Raw genomic sequence first — 17,125 nt, forward strand, 5'->3', positions numbered from 1 at the left:
AAAGTCGCATCAAGTTACTACAGTAGCTCTTAATGTAACGAAACTCGCATTTCATCCCTATGTTATCTCAGACAAAGACATGTTTGTCCTGTGGCAGCTACTGTAGCTTCTCATTGCGTTTGGAAATAAAGTTGGTTCGCAATCTCCCTCTAGATGTCGCTAAAAATACACATTAGACCTTTAAATTAGTGCTAGGACAGTACATTTCTATATTACTTAAATTTGATGTTTGTAATAAAGATCCTCAGTGTCACTCAATCTAAAGCCAAGGCCCGACAGACAGTAAAATGACCAATCATTATTCACTTTTTAACAGGACGTTATCTTTGCTGTCCGATGAAAACCACGTATGTCCATTTTGCCGATTTTGAGATTTTTTGACGGATTGAATGTCCAGGTTAATTTCTGTATAGATGGATTTCAGTCACGTGACCTTTTACATCATGCCGCCATCTTTAGGACCTACCGAGTACCAGTAGGTTATTGACAAGCATTGGCTACCTTGCTACGATTTACGGATTTCTTATCTTTTACTGTCTATGATTCTTACGGATACAGTAAAGGGCTACGAAAGACAACATGTCGCATCTCGACTGTCATGAAAATAAACGCTACTTTAAAAAAATATATCTTGGTTAGGGTGTGATGCCTTCTCGATCCCTGATGCGTTCTTCCAGCCGCTGTCTGCTGCTACCGAACTACCACTATTTTACAACATAAGAAGGCGCGACACAACATGAAACTTTGCTCGAAGTATCACCTGGATCTCTACACATGAACGCGAGCATTGAGAACATTGTTTGTGTACACAGAGTTTACTAAAAAGAAAGGTTTTGTACAACTGACTTTGGCTGTTATGGTGTCCGCTTGTCATCTCTGCCAGACGTATAATCGATTTCCGAAGGGGAATGAATGAATATCATATGAGGCTCCTTTTTCAACCTGAAGGTCAATATTGTTTTTCACTTGCGAAAAAAAAACAACGACTTATCCGTGCATTTTTATGGAACTATGCTTTAGGAGATATCAATCTTTACAATCCTCCCTCCTTACGTCGCAATTGGAGATCGATACATCTTGACTGGGAAGAAGGCGGCGAGCGGACGCCAAATCATCCAAAGTCAGTTGTTCAAAACCTTCTTTTTAGTTAACTCTCTGTTCACAAACAATATTCTCAATGCTCGAGTTCACATGTAGAGACATAGGCGATACTTCGAGCAAAATATCATGTTGTGTTGAGCCTTCTTAGTGTTGTTAAAATAGCGATTTTGATGCTCACAGCATATTGAAGGCATAGCTTCTAGTTCTTTTGCGACCACTTCAAGTCCTTAAAATGGCGGAAGACAAGTGAGTGACGTCAGCTGATATCCATGTATACAGTATGCTTCACATATTTAAATGGCCAATGGAAAGTTGTGAAATCATGTCATCTGATTTTTACGTATATCCATTTGGTGTCAAAGCTGTCAATCACACTGCGTATCTTCCGCCCCCTCGTGAAGTTTCATTGAAGCTCAGCACTGGAAAGCCGAATAAACATCGCCTTGTGAGACAATGACTTTCCTTCATCTAGTTAAACGTTCCCCCTTGACGCCAGACGTACGTCTAGGAGTGACAAAATTACGGTAGGACTGTGCAAACAAAGTATCTGTCTGGCATTACCATGTCAGTGTATTGATTTATTGTCCCTTCATAGTTTGCAAGAGACATTTAATACATTTATAATTAATATTAAATAAACTAAGACGTAGGCTATTTAATAATAAACTGAGCGTATTCATCTGTCAATATAAAACGCAACTTTTTTTTAATTAATGATCGGAAGAACGCGTATCGACCACCGTTACTGTAAAATATGCACATATGTCCATTTAAACTCACTCACTCTGTTTTAAATCTCAGTGAGGGATTAACTTTATATGAGGTAAAGCATATGAGGAGGTTTAAATATGTTTTTTTACAATTAAATGTCTGGCTAAATGATTAAAAACACATACCGCGAGTGTGCCGTGGTGGCGCTATTCAAAGATGTGTTTATTATAACATCTCAACAAAGTGAGTTTGGCGGTTCAAAAAGATTATTATTAAACGGCACGTTCTGGTTCTTCATTCTGATTGGTTGAAACGCGTTCTAAGCCGTGATAAAATACCCCGGTAAATTCACGGTTCAATCCACATTACATAAGTATCACTGCCCCACTGTTGCTGCGTACTGAATTATGAAAATAAACACCACAGTCTTTAATCCTATTTTTATTTTTCTACATTTGCACAATTATGGCGATATCCAGATAAATGTCATAGATATTGTTCAGTCATTTCATCAATAAAGAGAAAACGTTCTCTGAGTTGTTTTTGTCTTCAATTGATATTTCAGCTATTATCCACTAGATGGCAATCTTACCCAACTTAAACACTGACGAATTCACTCGACACAACAGCGTTGTGGTGGATTTAGCGTGACGTGTACGTTTTAATGGCTCTGAATCTGATCTCTTACAAAAGTTCTTCACAAAAATGGAATTATCTCCGCTTTTAGCTGAAAAGTTGAGAGGTGAAAACTGATAAGAGAACAAATGAAGGTAGGATGAAACATTTGTTGTTGTTGTTGTTTGAAAGCGGATGGTCTGTTCTTTCATTTGATATTTTATGTTTATTTAAAGAAGATAATTTTTCTGTAAGGCATTAAACTAATACTGGGTGGCAACTTTAAAAAAACGCTGACGGGGAAAGAGTTCAGCATGCTTCCAAGCATATTTGATCATCACTTCAACAGTTGCACGATATAAATGTTAATGTATAAATTAAATTAGATGAATGTTGATTTATAAAATAAACACCACAGTCTTAAATCATATTTTCATTGTGTCTTTGCTGCGTCTCGGTTGCTTGTGCGGAAGACGAATATTTGTACTAATATAATTACAACTTATTTGTGTTTTATTTTATGAAATCCTGCTATGTATATGAAGTAACCGTTTTATAAAAGCAATAAGTCCCGCAAAGCAGTGGGGTTACAGTGCATTTTATATAACAGCTAAGGGGGTTTTAAGGGGGTTTTAACAACGCCCCTTAGCTGTTATAAAATGCACTGGTAACCCACTGCTTCTTGGGACTTATTGCTTTATTAACAGCACCGGTGACAGCTACCCATGCTCCTATGTGCTCTCCTCTGCACGTGCGCTCAAACGAAGGGCGGTGTATGAAAGGGGACACATGGTGGTGCTTCATGACAAATGCGTCGACACAACTTGTTCATTATATCACAATATATCTGAGCTTTGCGATATTTCCTGCCGCAATATTTCCTGATCTGTTAATCAATACAATTGTTTTAAAAGATTGTCAAATGTTTTTATTTGAATCAGACCTTTAGATTAGCCTACCGGTGTATGTAGGTGATTTATAATAATAAAAATTACATTACCTTTGCTTGCATAAACTGTTTATTTCCTTTTTGAATGACAACGTCAACATTGTTGCTGTTTAATTACACCGGAAAATTCAACATGGCAGACAAAATAAATCGCAGATGAAGGGTTTAATACAGTTTAAAGTTTAAACTAAGATGTGTTAATCTGTGTTTACATTTAAGTGGTGCAACACAACTCGAATGAAACTGAGATCAACAAACCCTAGATTAGCTCTAAACTCTGCTTAATTTAATCCTTGTTGGTGCAACCCACCCTAAAAGTGGTAATGCCAGACCCGGAGATCAGCTGAATTGATTCCAAAACGGTAAGATTCAAATGTTTAACTCTAGGGGAGCTAGAAAATGAGCATATTTTCCAAAAAAGGGAAATGTCCCTTTAATACATGTATTGTATACAGCAGCAATTGGGTGCTTTGCTGTTTAAAACCAGCACAATGTCACAACTAAAACAGTCTAATGAGAACATCCGATCGGTCAGAATCCCGCCTCGTAACGCTCCCATGTGGATGTTTAGAGCGAGAGTGTGAAAAACAGAGTATCTGAGAGCGGCAGAAACACAGTCGGATGAAATAATCATAGCCGCACGACACAGTGAGTGTGAAGTGGGAGGAAAGATCTTGTCACCCCCTGCTGCTAGTCCTTTAATATTCACACAACCCCACCCGTCACATCCTCCTTTAGGTGGAAAGAGCTAGAACACTAAATAGCAGTGTGGCGAGGAGATTCTTCTGCCACACTTAAAATGCAGAAAAATAAGTATTTGTACTACCATACGGTATATGTGTACATGTGTGTAATTGCTTGTCTGATACAGTAGTAATTGGCCTTTTGTTAAAGTCTTTATATCAGACATGTTCCCATAAGTGCACAATTAAATCTAATGATGTAACTTCGCTAAATGCATGTTTGGGGCTTCCTTTGTTGTTTCTGCTTTGTTCTCCGCTACTGATACTGAAATCCCAAGACAAAAACTGCAATGTAAATGAGCTTTGAACTCAAAAGCTGCTAAATTATTACAATACCACCCACAATTCAATGTTTTAACTCGCTCTGCTTTGTGTTCTTTGGCAAGACGCGGAGGAAAAACACAAGGGGACAAAAACAGAACGGGAAGTATTCGGTTTGCCCTTTATAAATTATTATTCTTCCTTTCATGGTCCGCCCTCCCACAAATTAGTAAATAAATAGCATTGTAATGTACAGCCATCCCAGCCCTTTCTTTTGGGTCAAATCTAATCTCCTCCATTAGGAGCAAAGCCTGCGAGTCTTTGAAGATAATTAGCAAATGCGGTGGAATGTCTGCGATGCTTGGCAGGTGCGTTTGATCACTTCCATCAGGCGAAATGGGTGCTGACAGGGGTGGGGTGATGGAGGAGGGGTAGAAGAGGTTACAGGAAGAGAGGTGGGCTGTGCAGACTTCCATTTAACATCAGTAAAGGCCAGTTTCTGTTTTTTTTTTTTTAATGAGCCTTTGATCAGATGTTTGACTATCATTTTAAAAGGCAGATCATTTGTTAGCTATTGTTTCGGCCAAAATATGGAAGATGTACTGAGAAATGTTCATTGTGCAAACATCGCAAAGTGATTTTTGTTATACTGTGTGAGGCAAGTCCCTCGGAAAGTCATTAAAATATTCTCTTTGATTGTGATGGTCATTACCACTTCACTGTTTACCATCTGTAAAAAAAAAATGCATATCTAAAGTATGCTCAATGGCAGATTTAAAGCACGACAAAATTATGACACTTGATCACTATTGCAATATTGCGATTTTTTTTTCGTTGTGCGTGATTTTTCAGAAGACGCACAATTATTATGTTACTTACGTAAGAGCTCATTTGCACATGCCAAGAGCGTAGTTTATATATAAATGCTAATATTTGAAAGTCAAATGAAAGTTGAAAGGGCTGGTAATAATTGTTAATTAACTCTTGTTTTCTTCTTCGTACGCCCCTCGACAAAGTTGAACCGACTGAAAGATTCACAAGGCTTCTCTTTAACATTTCGGACCACAAAGCTAAATTTCAAAGCGTCGGGCTTTGCCTTTGAAGTGGGGTATTCTCTGTAGATTAGATATTATTTTAAGATCCCTTTGTTTAAAAATTCATTTTTATTATCCCTGCATGAAATGCAACGGCAATTCCCAGCATAGCCGACCATCAGTGCAATTAACATCTTCGATCCAGACCGCATTCCTGATAATTAATACAGACTTTGGGACTCCCCTGTGATTCCTCACAGAGGTTTGATTCTTCGGCATTAACCGTTCGTTTGCAAAATCAGATTCATCCTCATGAAAATGGAATGTGAAACTTTAATGAACATGAGTGTCGTGTCATCATAATAAAGACTTGGAAACAACAGCGCACTTATAGCCGACTGAGCTCGTGTAGCTACATCATGTGCCAATTAAGCGTGACGATAAAAACTAACACGTGTGGGTGTTCGGCAATCGAGGATGTAAACAACTGTTTTGGAGGAGATTGTCATTAACGCCGGGTGTCGAGCCGAGTGATGACAGTGAGAGCTCGAGAGTTGTTGTGTGCGTTTGATCCGTCGCTTCTTTTTGTTTTAATTAATGTATCATTAATATGTATACTAAATGCATGTTTGCTCCTGAGGACTGGAATGATTACAAGTACGATCTTTTTTTAGATCAATCCCAGACCGATGCCAAATGAACATTTTGTGTTCTTGGTGATGGCTATCAAGCGTGTACATAACTTTGATGTTGCAATTCAACATAATAGTCTGCGTGTCAGAGTAAATTGTCATGTGCAAACACGATAGTCAACCCAGCCTTGTTTTATTGATCCAGGTCCAATGCTTTCTTGTTAACACAACACAGGGGTCCCACACTTTCGGGCCTTCTCTGCTTTTGTGCTTTCAGATCTAAAAACAAGGGAAGCGTTTTAGAGGCGTCCATTTGTAGCTCTGTTTCGGTGTGTAAATGCCGGGTAAACCCACCTATGGGAGTCATCTGAGTGTTTTAAGAACATCCTTGAACATGGAGCGTTTCTGATGAAGAAACAGAAGGGGATCCATAGCATGAACAAATCAACCTTTCCCAAAGGAGAACATCTCCAATGTCCACATAACACTGGTCCAGAGCTGATTTGGAACTTCTCAAACTGTTTCAAGATCAGTCAGCCGTGTGTAGCGAGTGCACAGTCCCATGTCAGTGGTAAAGGCAGATCATTCAGCTGGGAAGAGCCAGAGAGACAGCTAATATTCATCTTCACATCACTCAGATAAAAGGTCCACAAGGCCCTACAGGAAATTTTGTCGAAAGCGTCTTTCTACAGAGAAAATGTTGTCAGAGGGGTCATAATGTGTCTTCTGTCTCCATAAAGACTTAATGATCCAGCGAGGATGATCGATTGCAGCAGGGATCTGACTGCTGAGGAAGATGTACAACCATACATCTAAAATGTGTCATCGGCTTATTGGCAAAGCGTGCATTTGCTTCAGAGAGCTTCCATTTCTGCGCATATGACCAGAGTGACTACAGTTATTGCTACTACTTTAATAGTATAATATAGTCTTAATGTGCCAATGACCGTGTAAGAAGCTTTTACAGTTAAATACATTTTTTTATGTCTTTTTATTCTTAATAACTGGTGGCTAATGCTACATGGTTTATTGTAGTAACAATTACTGTTGTATAGTGATTTTTTTATACATTTTGGATACAAAATATCAAGTATCTTCTTCTTAAATGTTTTAGACTTTACTTGGTACCTGTCACAGTTCCCCCATCATTTGCCTTCACGTATCAGACTTTATTCCACATAATCTTTTGCACCCTGTTCGCCACCATCTTTGATTACTCCCTTCTACTCACGTGTTCTGTGTTGTTCTTGTTTCTTGCCTGTTTTGGTGTTCCCAGTGGGCCGCTTCACTTTTGGGCCGGAGGTTTTATTTTATTTTTTACATTTGTCACGTTAGTGAGTTTATCTTCTCTTAAATAACACTACACATGTTCCGCATTCCAACACCGCAGTGCGCAGCCTCTGCATGGGTTGTACCTAGTGATGCACCGATGTATCGGCCGCCGATATTTATCGGTCGATTTTTGATGAATTTGAAACCATCGGCATATCGGCAATAGCATGAGAAAGGCCGATACCGATTGTTTATTAATTAACTGCATAAAGAAATCCATTATATGTAAAAAATGAGTTAATGTTGTTAATAAAATAAATGCTGAATAGCAAAAACCACCTTTGAAGGTTATCATGCTGTCTTATTATATTTGTTTTAGCTTAAAGGAGTAGTCCACTTTAAAGATGGGGTCCATTGACTTTTTATAGTAGGAAAAAAAATACTATGGTAAGTCAATGGGCCCCATCTATAAAGTGGACTACTCCTTTAATTTGTGCCTCTCTTATTATGTTGGTCAGTTGAATGTTAATTAGATCCAATCCATGTTCAGTAAAAATAATTTGATGCAGAAATAAACAAGCTAATAGACCAACTGTATAGTATTGTATACAATTGTTTAATATCGGTATCGGCATCAGAATCGGTCAGACGTTTTCTGTTTAAATCGGTATCGGCCCAAAAAAATCCTATCGGTGCATCCCTAGTTGTACCATGTGAGGGAGTTCTCCTCTCCCCTCCCACAGATTTGGTTCAGTTGATAGCGCGTCTTTTCCGAAACTTTTCTCAGGTAGGCTACTGCTGGCGCCTACCGATAGCTGGGCCAGCCCTACTGTGACGATACGCGTGGGTGGGAGGAAGAGGCCAGGAGGGGCTGAAAAAGCCAGGTTGAAAAAAAGACATGAGGATGCTGCCAAATGTGCCAAGCTTACCCATTTATTTTCAAGAGGACAAACACAAGTGGCAACAGGTAAAGAGAGATAGGCCTAGTAATGATTAGCATTAGCAACGTAATTATTTGGCTAATGCCGTTGTCAACCTATTCACAAACAAATTATAAAATGTAATCAAAATATTAGCATGTTGTGTATCACCTAATACATGGCAATTTATAGACTTTGCATAAATTATGCTGTTTAATATTCATAACAAAACTCAAGCTTGATCTGTGTATGCAGTAAAATTACTTTTTATTATTATTTTATTTTAATTACTAATTATTTTTTGTAGTGAATAAGTGTATTTTTATTTAACCTTTACATTCTTTGTTGAACCATGATATAATAAAAACTACACAATAGTAAGAACTGTTGCTTCATATATCCAATTTGGAAAAAAGTGCTAATTTTGAATTCCACCATGGAAAAAGTGGGCTGGTCTTGGGCCTGAAACTCCCTGGCTGAAAAGTGGCCCCACTCCGGCCCTGTGTGATGGCGGTAACCTGAAGTATAGATGGTTTCAGCAGTAACAACATAAACAAGCAGCTGTCGTGGTCCGTGCATAATTTCTGGTTAAACTCCGCTAAGAATAAATAACAACAAAGTTCTTTAAACGTAGTTTATTTATATAACAAGCAAAAAACAACACAGATTACCTAGGAAACCAAAACATTTGCTATTTTCGACGAGGCATTTGTTCAAGAGATCAGTTTAGCAACTAGTCAGACCATTAAAAAAAACATCGAAACCGGAAGTAAAGTTCGGATCCAGACGTGTATCGCGTCACCGCACGTGCATCCGATGAAACCGTCTATACAATAGCTGATAAAAGATCTTTATTGACTTATGGAAACTTTGATAGACAGGGTTGTTTGATAGCACTACAAATGTTTTTTTTTTAAATAGTTATTTTTTAACCTAGCATTGGGTCACAAAGGGACAAACCCAACTCACTGAGTTGTAATTGAAACTATGTTGTGTTGTTTTAAATCAAAATGCTGGGTTGTTTTAACCCATTATTAGGTCAAATACAAACATTTTCTAGGTTAATTTAACCAAGCGACTGGGTTTGTCTCTTTCTGACCAGAAAATAAAGAAATCTTGGTTGAAAATAAGAAAGCAGTTTTCTTATACCCTATATCTTATTTGCATATATTTTTATTTATTTGCATGTACTACTCTGTATTTCTGGAAAGCTATTTATTTTACTACAGTGCAAAATTGTGAAAAGTATATAAAATAAATTAGAATTTAATTAAATTCATCTCAGTTGAATAACTAGATCTTGTTGAGATGTTCATTGATGAGTCTTATATACCATATGTTAATTGTGTTTATTGCTGTAAATGAGATTATAAACTAAGCTCTCAAGATACAATACTCAAAAGTTTATTTATAACATGAAAAATACTGAACTTATTTTATGGACACTTCATTTTATTATTTTGTGCGAAAATGCTCTGTATTTACTTTAGGCATAGAAACACCTACTGAGTCCTTTGTCATTTGTTACAGGAATCTTTTTTCTATCAACAGAAAGTAAAAACAGACCATAATATCAAATCACATCTGTTTTTACATTGTTTCAGCTTGTTTCTGGAGTATTTGATAAGCTGTAATTAAAAAGTCTACATGATCAGTTGCATTGACAAGCTGATTTATGATATGACTGATTGATTGAAGTTGTTCAACAGGTTTTGTCTGCATTACTTTTTTGTTCAGTGAACTGAATTGTTGATTATAGTCACAACTAAAAGAGGGTTACTCTGTTAAGTTCACTTGAATTTCTTTAGTTAAATGAACTAAATTATTTTGATATTACTTAAAAATTTGTGTGGAACCACTCAGTAAATCCAGTAAAGTGTGGCTTTACTCAGTCAGTATCAAAGATAAGTTTAATCATACAATACCTTTATTAAAATCTGGCAACCCTATTTAGATTACTTGGACAATGTGATAATAGTATGTGATTGACCTCAAAGACAATGTTAAATTGAGATCTACTGTAAAACATTGGAGCACCCTTTCGTGGAGGGGGGAGGGGAGTGTTATTTTTTCTTTCTTTTTTTTCTCTTTTGTTAATGTTGTTTTTGTAAACTGAAAAATTGAAAATAAAGTATTTAAAAAAAAAAGATAAGTTTAATCAATTTGAGATTACAATTAATTTAAACTTTTTTGAAGAAATGAGTTGCTATAAATTATAAAAATAAGTTGAATTAGCTTAAGTTATTTTTTTTAAGATCTGCTATTTTTTTTAAAATCATCTTACATATATTCTAACATTCTGTGTAAATATAACCTTGATATCTTATCTTGACACGTTTTCCTGTGTTTTTGAAGCTATGTTTGCGTGTGTTCATGTTGTGAAATAACAAAGTATTTTTGACACAATTTACTTCTCTCTATATCGCTGTTTTCATTGTCCTAAAACAGGCTAATGTCTTCCTTGTTCTATGAAGTCCCTCCTTCAGAAATACGTAATGAGTTCTGATTGTATAGTTTCGTGTGTTGTGATTGGACAGCAGTTTAGCTTAGCAAAGCCATTTGAGCTTAGCTGGTGATTGACGTATTCCTGTGGGCGGAGTTTCGTCAAACACTCTTACTTTGACATTATAAAATATATTGGCTGGCAGTGAACTTTGAGTATTATCATTTTGCCGGTAATATTTATGCTCTAACAGCTACAAAAACAACAAAAACCAACTAAAGTTTGAAAAATGGAAATCAGGAAAAACAGGACCTTTAACTGAGTAAGATCATGTCAAATATTCAAATTATAGTGAAATAAATGTTTGAATTTAAACGTAGATCCTCATTATCTCAGAATTTGATTCTCAGACTTTAGTCTGGTTTTCAACATATTTTCCTGCGATATCATCTAATCTAGAAACACAACCTAAACATTTTTTCTCCACTCATAGAAACTTGCTCTTTATTACAATTTATATAATATATATATATATATCTCAGATACTTATAGTATAAGATTATGCTTAATACATAAAAGATGTCAGAATGTTTTATAAGAGTTCATTCCCCTCCGCTCAAACATACAAAGGCACGCGTATTGGACAGTTTGAGCTGAGGACGATTCTGATTCAAATAAATCTGAGCTTTAACACAGGGCATTTAATATCAGCACGTCTTAATGGGCTCTTGGTGTTGAATTATCTATGGCGCCTCTGTGAAGGACCATCAAACTCCTGAACTTGAGCGCTCTGTCTTGTAATTGAATAATACATTACATGTGGCAATTATTTTTGTTAGAGCTAGACTGAGAAATCAATAACCAGGGGATCAGATCAGTGGCTGCCGCTCTCTTGTCTTTCCCCCTTGTGGCCAATTACATCATCTCAGCCTTAAACACCTGCACTGTGTCGGCACGGCGACAGTCCAATCTGCCATGCTACAGTCGAGCGAAACAAACTTTCTGAAGTACTGCAACAGTATTACTTTAATAGAGAACATAGAAAAGTTCTTTCATAGTACAGATCAGGTATTAGGCCTGAGTCGGTTTAGTTATGACGGACAGAGACATAATTCAAAGTTGTGTGTCTTTGTTGGGATAATAAATGCAAGGACTGACCGTTGATAAATTATGCACGTGTTTAGCTCAAGCACTATTCTTTATGACATAGAGAGGGATTAAAAAGGTCTTGTATAATGAACTACTACCTTTATGTGCACCGGCATACACCTGTATATAAACAACATATTTGTGACCAGTCACGGAAAGTAGGGACACAAGTCGGATCTGGGCATTTTGAGTTATTCACAGATTCTGAAAGTGCAGTTTCTAAGCTTTCCAACGATGTGTAACACATGGAAATCTGATAAGATTTGGAGAAGTTGTGGCCATTTGAATATAGGAACTCAGAAATACTCAAACCGAGAAAATCGAGAGGAAAGGGACTCTTCTTTTCAGCTGGGGGAGACAATAGGGCTCATTTACATCTCATTTAGCTAAGCCATGCCCCCTGTAAAACCCTTTTTGAGATGTTCTAGCATCATATGTAGTATTTTATGACCAAATGACAACCCGCAAAAATAAACATGACTCTTTTACCTTTGTGGGGATCACAAGTCGAATCCAGTCTGTTTCAGATTATCCAATGACCATTATTTGTCCACAAATGCGTATAATCCGTGAAATATAGATTGTTTACATCAGATTTCGCATGAATGTCTGGTAATACAATATAATATATAATCTGAAGACTATTTAAATCGTAACATGTAAGGGTATATGAGCTTACACTCCGTTAAACACATGAACCCGCCTTCAAAGTTTGTATTTAAAATAGGGAAGTAGTATAATAGATCATCCAAACAGCGCCGTCGAAAACGTGACATCCTTTAGAGAGGTTACCAATGGCTCGCTCGTTCCTCCATCAGCCATGACTTCATGGAAAATATTGATAGACAAAACATGTAGCCAATTATATGAAGAATACAACGATATCTGTGTAACTTCTGTGTGTTTGGACTCATGCTGCGCTGCAAGAACTGACATACAGATTACGTCAAAGTACCACGAGAGCGAGTCGAAATTAAACTACTCCGTAAGATTTCTTGAAGAGCTCTCGCGGTACTTTGACGTCATCCGACTGCGGCGCCGCATAAAGTCAGTAGGTGTGTTCAAGATCATCCGGCGCTGCACAGACCGATCGGCGAGGTTTGCCGCTTGCAGTCGAGGGAGGAACTGAAGACGGAGCCGTCAAGCCGGACACCTGCTGCTTGCCGTAGTGACGTGTGCGCCGTGTTTCCTTGTTTTTAATCGCAAATGAAGTGAATTAAAAGCTGAATTTGATAAAAACAAACCTTTTAATAAAACGTTGCAACCAGAAACATTTTATATCGAATATTTTAATTGCTGCTTATACTGTATACCCGAAAATAACGGGAAACAAACCTATATTATTAAAATACCAATAGAGTTTGTTATTTTCATTTTTATTTTATAACACGACATAATATAACATATTTAAGCATATTAAAGTGTTTTTTTCCTGTTTTAAAACATGAATTTATAATGTTTATTAGTGGAACTAAAGGTTGGATTAAACTTGAAACGCACGTGATCGTTGTCATCAATGAGGCGACCAATCACGTAAAGCTGATACGTCATCACAACTCCGGGCAGCCGCTCTGGAGAAGCTGCACCGGCTGAGCTAGCCGGCTACTCTCGAAACGCTCTCGCGGTACTTAAATGACACATGACACAGTCACGTGCCTGCAGCGCCAGCTGAAGTCGGACAAAAATACTAACCGGAATGCACTGCTTCAAGTCAGCCGCCGATCGGTTTGCGCAGCGCCGCATGAAGTCGAACACACCTAGTGACGCGGCTGACGTACGATGCGGCTGACTGTTATTTGTTCCGCCCCAGCTTCTTTTATTTTTCTTTTGTTTTGTGCGCCCGAGCTTTACAGTCTGGGGAGACGCAGGCTATAAGTTTGAAAAAAAAAAAAACTTAGCAAACATGTCTGAGGAACAGGGCAGCGCGTCACTACAGTCACGTGACTTCACGCTCGAGCCGGAAGAGAAGACAATGCTGAATAAAGTCGTAATTCTGCTATTTTTGGACCAAACTGTATTTTCGATGCATCAACACAATCTTACTGACCCACTGTTGTCACATGGACTACTTTGATGATGTTTTTTCTGGACATGGAAACCATACATAGATTTTCAATGAAGGGGAAAGCTCTCGGACTAAATCTAACGATAAAACATCTTAAACTGTGTTCCGAAGATGAACGGAGGTCTTCCGAGTTTAGAACGACATAAGGGTGAGTCATTAATTACATTATTTTCATTTTTGGGCGAACTATCCTTATTTAGTAGTCACGCTGTTCCCTTTGGGGGCGGAGGCGAAAACACAAGCTTATACAGTATGTAAATATACACACAGACAATGACGCCCCCCGCTGCACGCTAGAATCTCCGGAAAAACAAGCCGATTTTAACCGCAAAATGTACGCTTTTAAATATACAAAAACTGCTATCTCAAACATGGAGAGGGGTCCGTGTATCATCCGATCATTTAATTATTACATTCAATGTGGCAAACGAAAATAGAAATAAACTGTCCATAATTCGTTTATTTGTTTTTCTGTATGCAACAAAAAACAACGAAACCTTCAATGAATTCCCATTTTCAGCTTAAAACGAGAAATCAAATAAACAAAAAAACAAAAACGAAATAACGATTCCAAATTTCCTTTTTCTTGTCTTTATTCATTTTAATACTCTGGCGTGTGCACGTGTGCGCATGCGCAATGTACTGTGGCTAACATTCCGTGACCTATCGAATTCTGTAGCTAGAGGTCGCTGTTTAGTAATTATTCACGCGAGATCGCGCCTGGCGCCCGCGCATATTATCGTGAGCGCGGCAGGGGAGTTTCGCGATGACGTCATGTTACCTTGTGCTCTATGAATGAAGCAGTCAGACTTTGTGAGAAGCGAACGCGCCGATTAAAATGAAGCAAAATAAGTTCTTACCTAAAAGACAATAACATCACAAATGTTTTTCTGTTTGTTTAAAATTCCAAATGTTTTTTACTTGGGACTGTTGCTGTTTGTTACATATATACAGTATATAGGCTACTATACGTGTATAAATGTATATTACTTATTTCAATTGTATTATTCACTCTGGTGATTGATTGAGGATTTTGACCTGATGTTAGCAGTAGCACACATACAGCACAGTAACAACAGGTTACCTAAAATCTGTGACCCCTCTGTTCCATTAAGAACTGCAATAATGTTACCCAAATTCACTTTGGGGAGGTCTAATCACACAATCTGACAGACAGTAAAAACTAAAAAGGTTTTTTTTAGATGTTATGTTCCCATATAACTAAAAATTGAAAGGATTACAATAATTTTTTCTGCAGGAAGATTTTCCTGCTTACTATGAGTATTTCTAGAATAGATTTAATTTTAATATCACAAGAAAAATGACAGACAATGCAGTATAGGTTGATGACATGTACACACCAGTACAAAGCATCACTAAATAACTGTATAATACTAATTCACATGCTAGAACAACACTAAATAATCATTATAATCAGTGATAATACTATATCACTATAAAATCTGCAGGACTAAGATGGTGACAGATTAGAAGGGTGGAGGTGAAAGTTAACAGTTTAAATGCATTCTGAGCAAAGAAACACATTCACATTCTCAACACAGTCCTGATTGAACCATTTTCACATTCAATCTGTAAAAAAAGTAACGGAAAGCCACAACATTTATGTTATTCCATTTCTCTTGATACCACATATTAATGTACTTAATTGGTAGTAATTGGTTGTAATTGGTAAAAACGTGCAGATTATTAAAAGCCTTATATTGTATAAAATGCTTGATGTATGGTTTATATTGTTTTTATGGAAATTTGTAGTGACACATCTCTGACAGATCATCTAGAAACGCAGATGTCCATACCAGAAAAAAACATTTCTCATAGAATGTACATATCAGATGTTTGATCAGATGCATTTAGATACTCTTTCATTCATAACAGTTTAATATAACATTTATGTTTTCTATTTTAAACACTTTTTTAAAAGACTTGTGTAATGTGTTCCCTATTAAATATTTTGATAACAACAAGTGAGGGAAACGAGAATTCATTAGCATTTATAACCTAAATTAAGAAAATCCGTAAAGAAAACCAAAGATTAATACCTGTATCTTCAATGTGAAGGCTATCTCTATCCTGTACTTTTCTAATTTATCTTCACTTGAAGGGAATTGAATTAGATCAACTGTCTCATCACAAAGTACCTTTAAAATATTGAAATCTATCTCTGTCCGTCCATCCATCCACCCACCCACCTGTCATCGTAACCTGTACTCATTTTAATTAGGTTTCATGAACTTTATGTTCTTAGTAAGATTTACCTAATGTGAGTCCTGGCTATAACCTGTCTGTCTGTCTGTCTGTCTGTCTATCTATCTATCTATCTATCTATCTATCTATCCTGCTGGGTTGTTTTTAACCCAATGCTGGGTAAATATTGGACATAACACATGCTGGGTTATAAATAAGCCCATGACGGGTTGTTGTTAACTCCATGAGTTGAAACAACACAAAATTACATTAAAACAACTCAGCATAGGTTTATGTAATAACCCAACATGTGTTCTGTCCAATATTTACCCAGCATTGGGTTAAAAATAAACCAGCAGAATTTAGAATGTATAGGGATGGGCAGTATTTTTTAAAATAAAAAAATAGTATTTTGTATTTGTATTTGATAGGGTTGATGAAAATGCCTTCTTATTTTGTATCAAAATACTTTAGTGTTTTGTATTTTTGTATTTCTAAAATACTGTGGAAGAGTAAGAAGTCTACATGATGACATCATAGAAATGTGGCCTGTTTTTTTCCGGTTAAAGGTGCTCTAAGCGAATTGAAGCGTTTTAGACCATAAAACATTTTTTGTTACATACCGGAAACATCTCCTCACTATCTGCTTGCTGCCTGTCTCCTGATCAAACTGTAAAAAAACGCGATCTCTGTAGACAGCCCAGGCTTCACAAACGGCAATATCAACAAATGGCCAAACCTAGCCAGCACAAAACAAAACAAAGTATTCCAGCCAATAAACGACAAGAAGGATTTGGGGGTGGGGGTTGGGCGCGTTCATGAAAGCACGGAAGGGAGGGGGAGGGGGAGGAGTTAGCTATGCTCTGTCTGTTTGAAAACAGTTCAAACATCAACAGGAAGTGACGTCGCACATTATTCGCTTAGAGCGCCTTTAAATTCTATTTGACATTAAAGTTAATATTCTTACTATATTATTAATGAGTATGTGTCATCTATACTTTTATGTCTCTTAATAGATTCAGTGG

The 17,125-nt window shown here is 37.1% G+C and overlaps 1 protein-coding gene across 1 annotated transcript in view; it reads right to left on the bottom strand.

The window, feature by feature from the left end:
• nucb2a (nucleobindin 2a) overlaps positions 1-16,857 on the bottom strand; it is a 572,456-nt gene extending 555,599 nt beyond the window's left edge. Inside the window, exon 1 of the mRNA XM_073812473.1 lies at positions 16,724-16,857. Within this exon, the coding sequence (XP_073668574.1) occupies positions 16,724-16,732 (9 nt within the window). The 5' untranslated portion in view covers positions 16,733-16,857. The remainder of the gene's footprint in view (positions 1-16,723) is intronic.
• Positions 16,858-17,125: the final 268 nt, after the last annotated feature.

This window comes from Paramisgurnus dabryanus, chromosome 2 (genome assembly GCF_030506205.2).
Source record: "Paramisgurnus dabryanus chromosome 2, PD_genome_1.1, whole genome shotgun sequence".
Lineage (NCBI taxonomy): Eukaryota > Metazoa > Chordata > Actinopteri > Cypriniformes > Cobitidae > Paramisgurnus > Paramisgurnus dabryanus.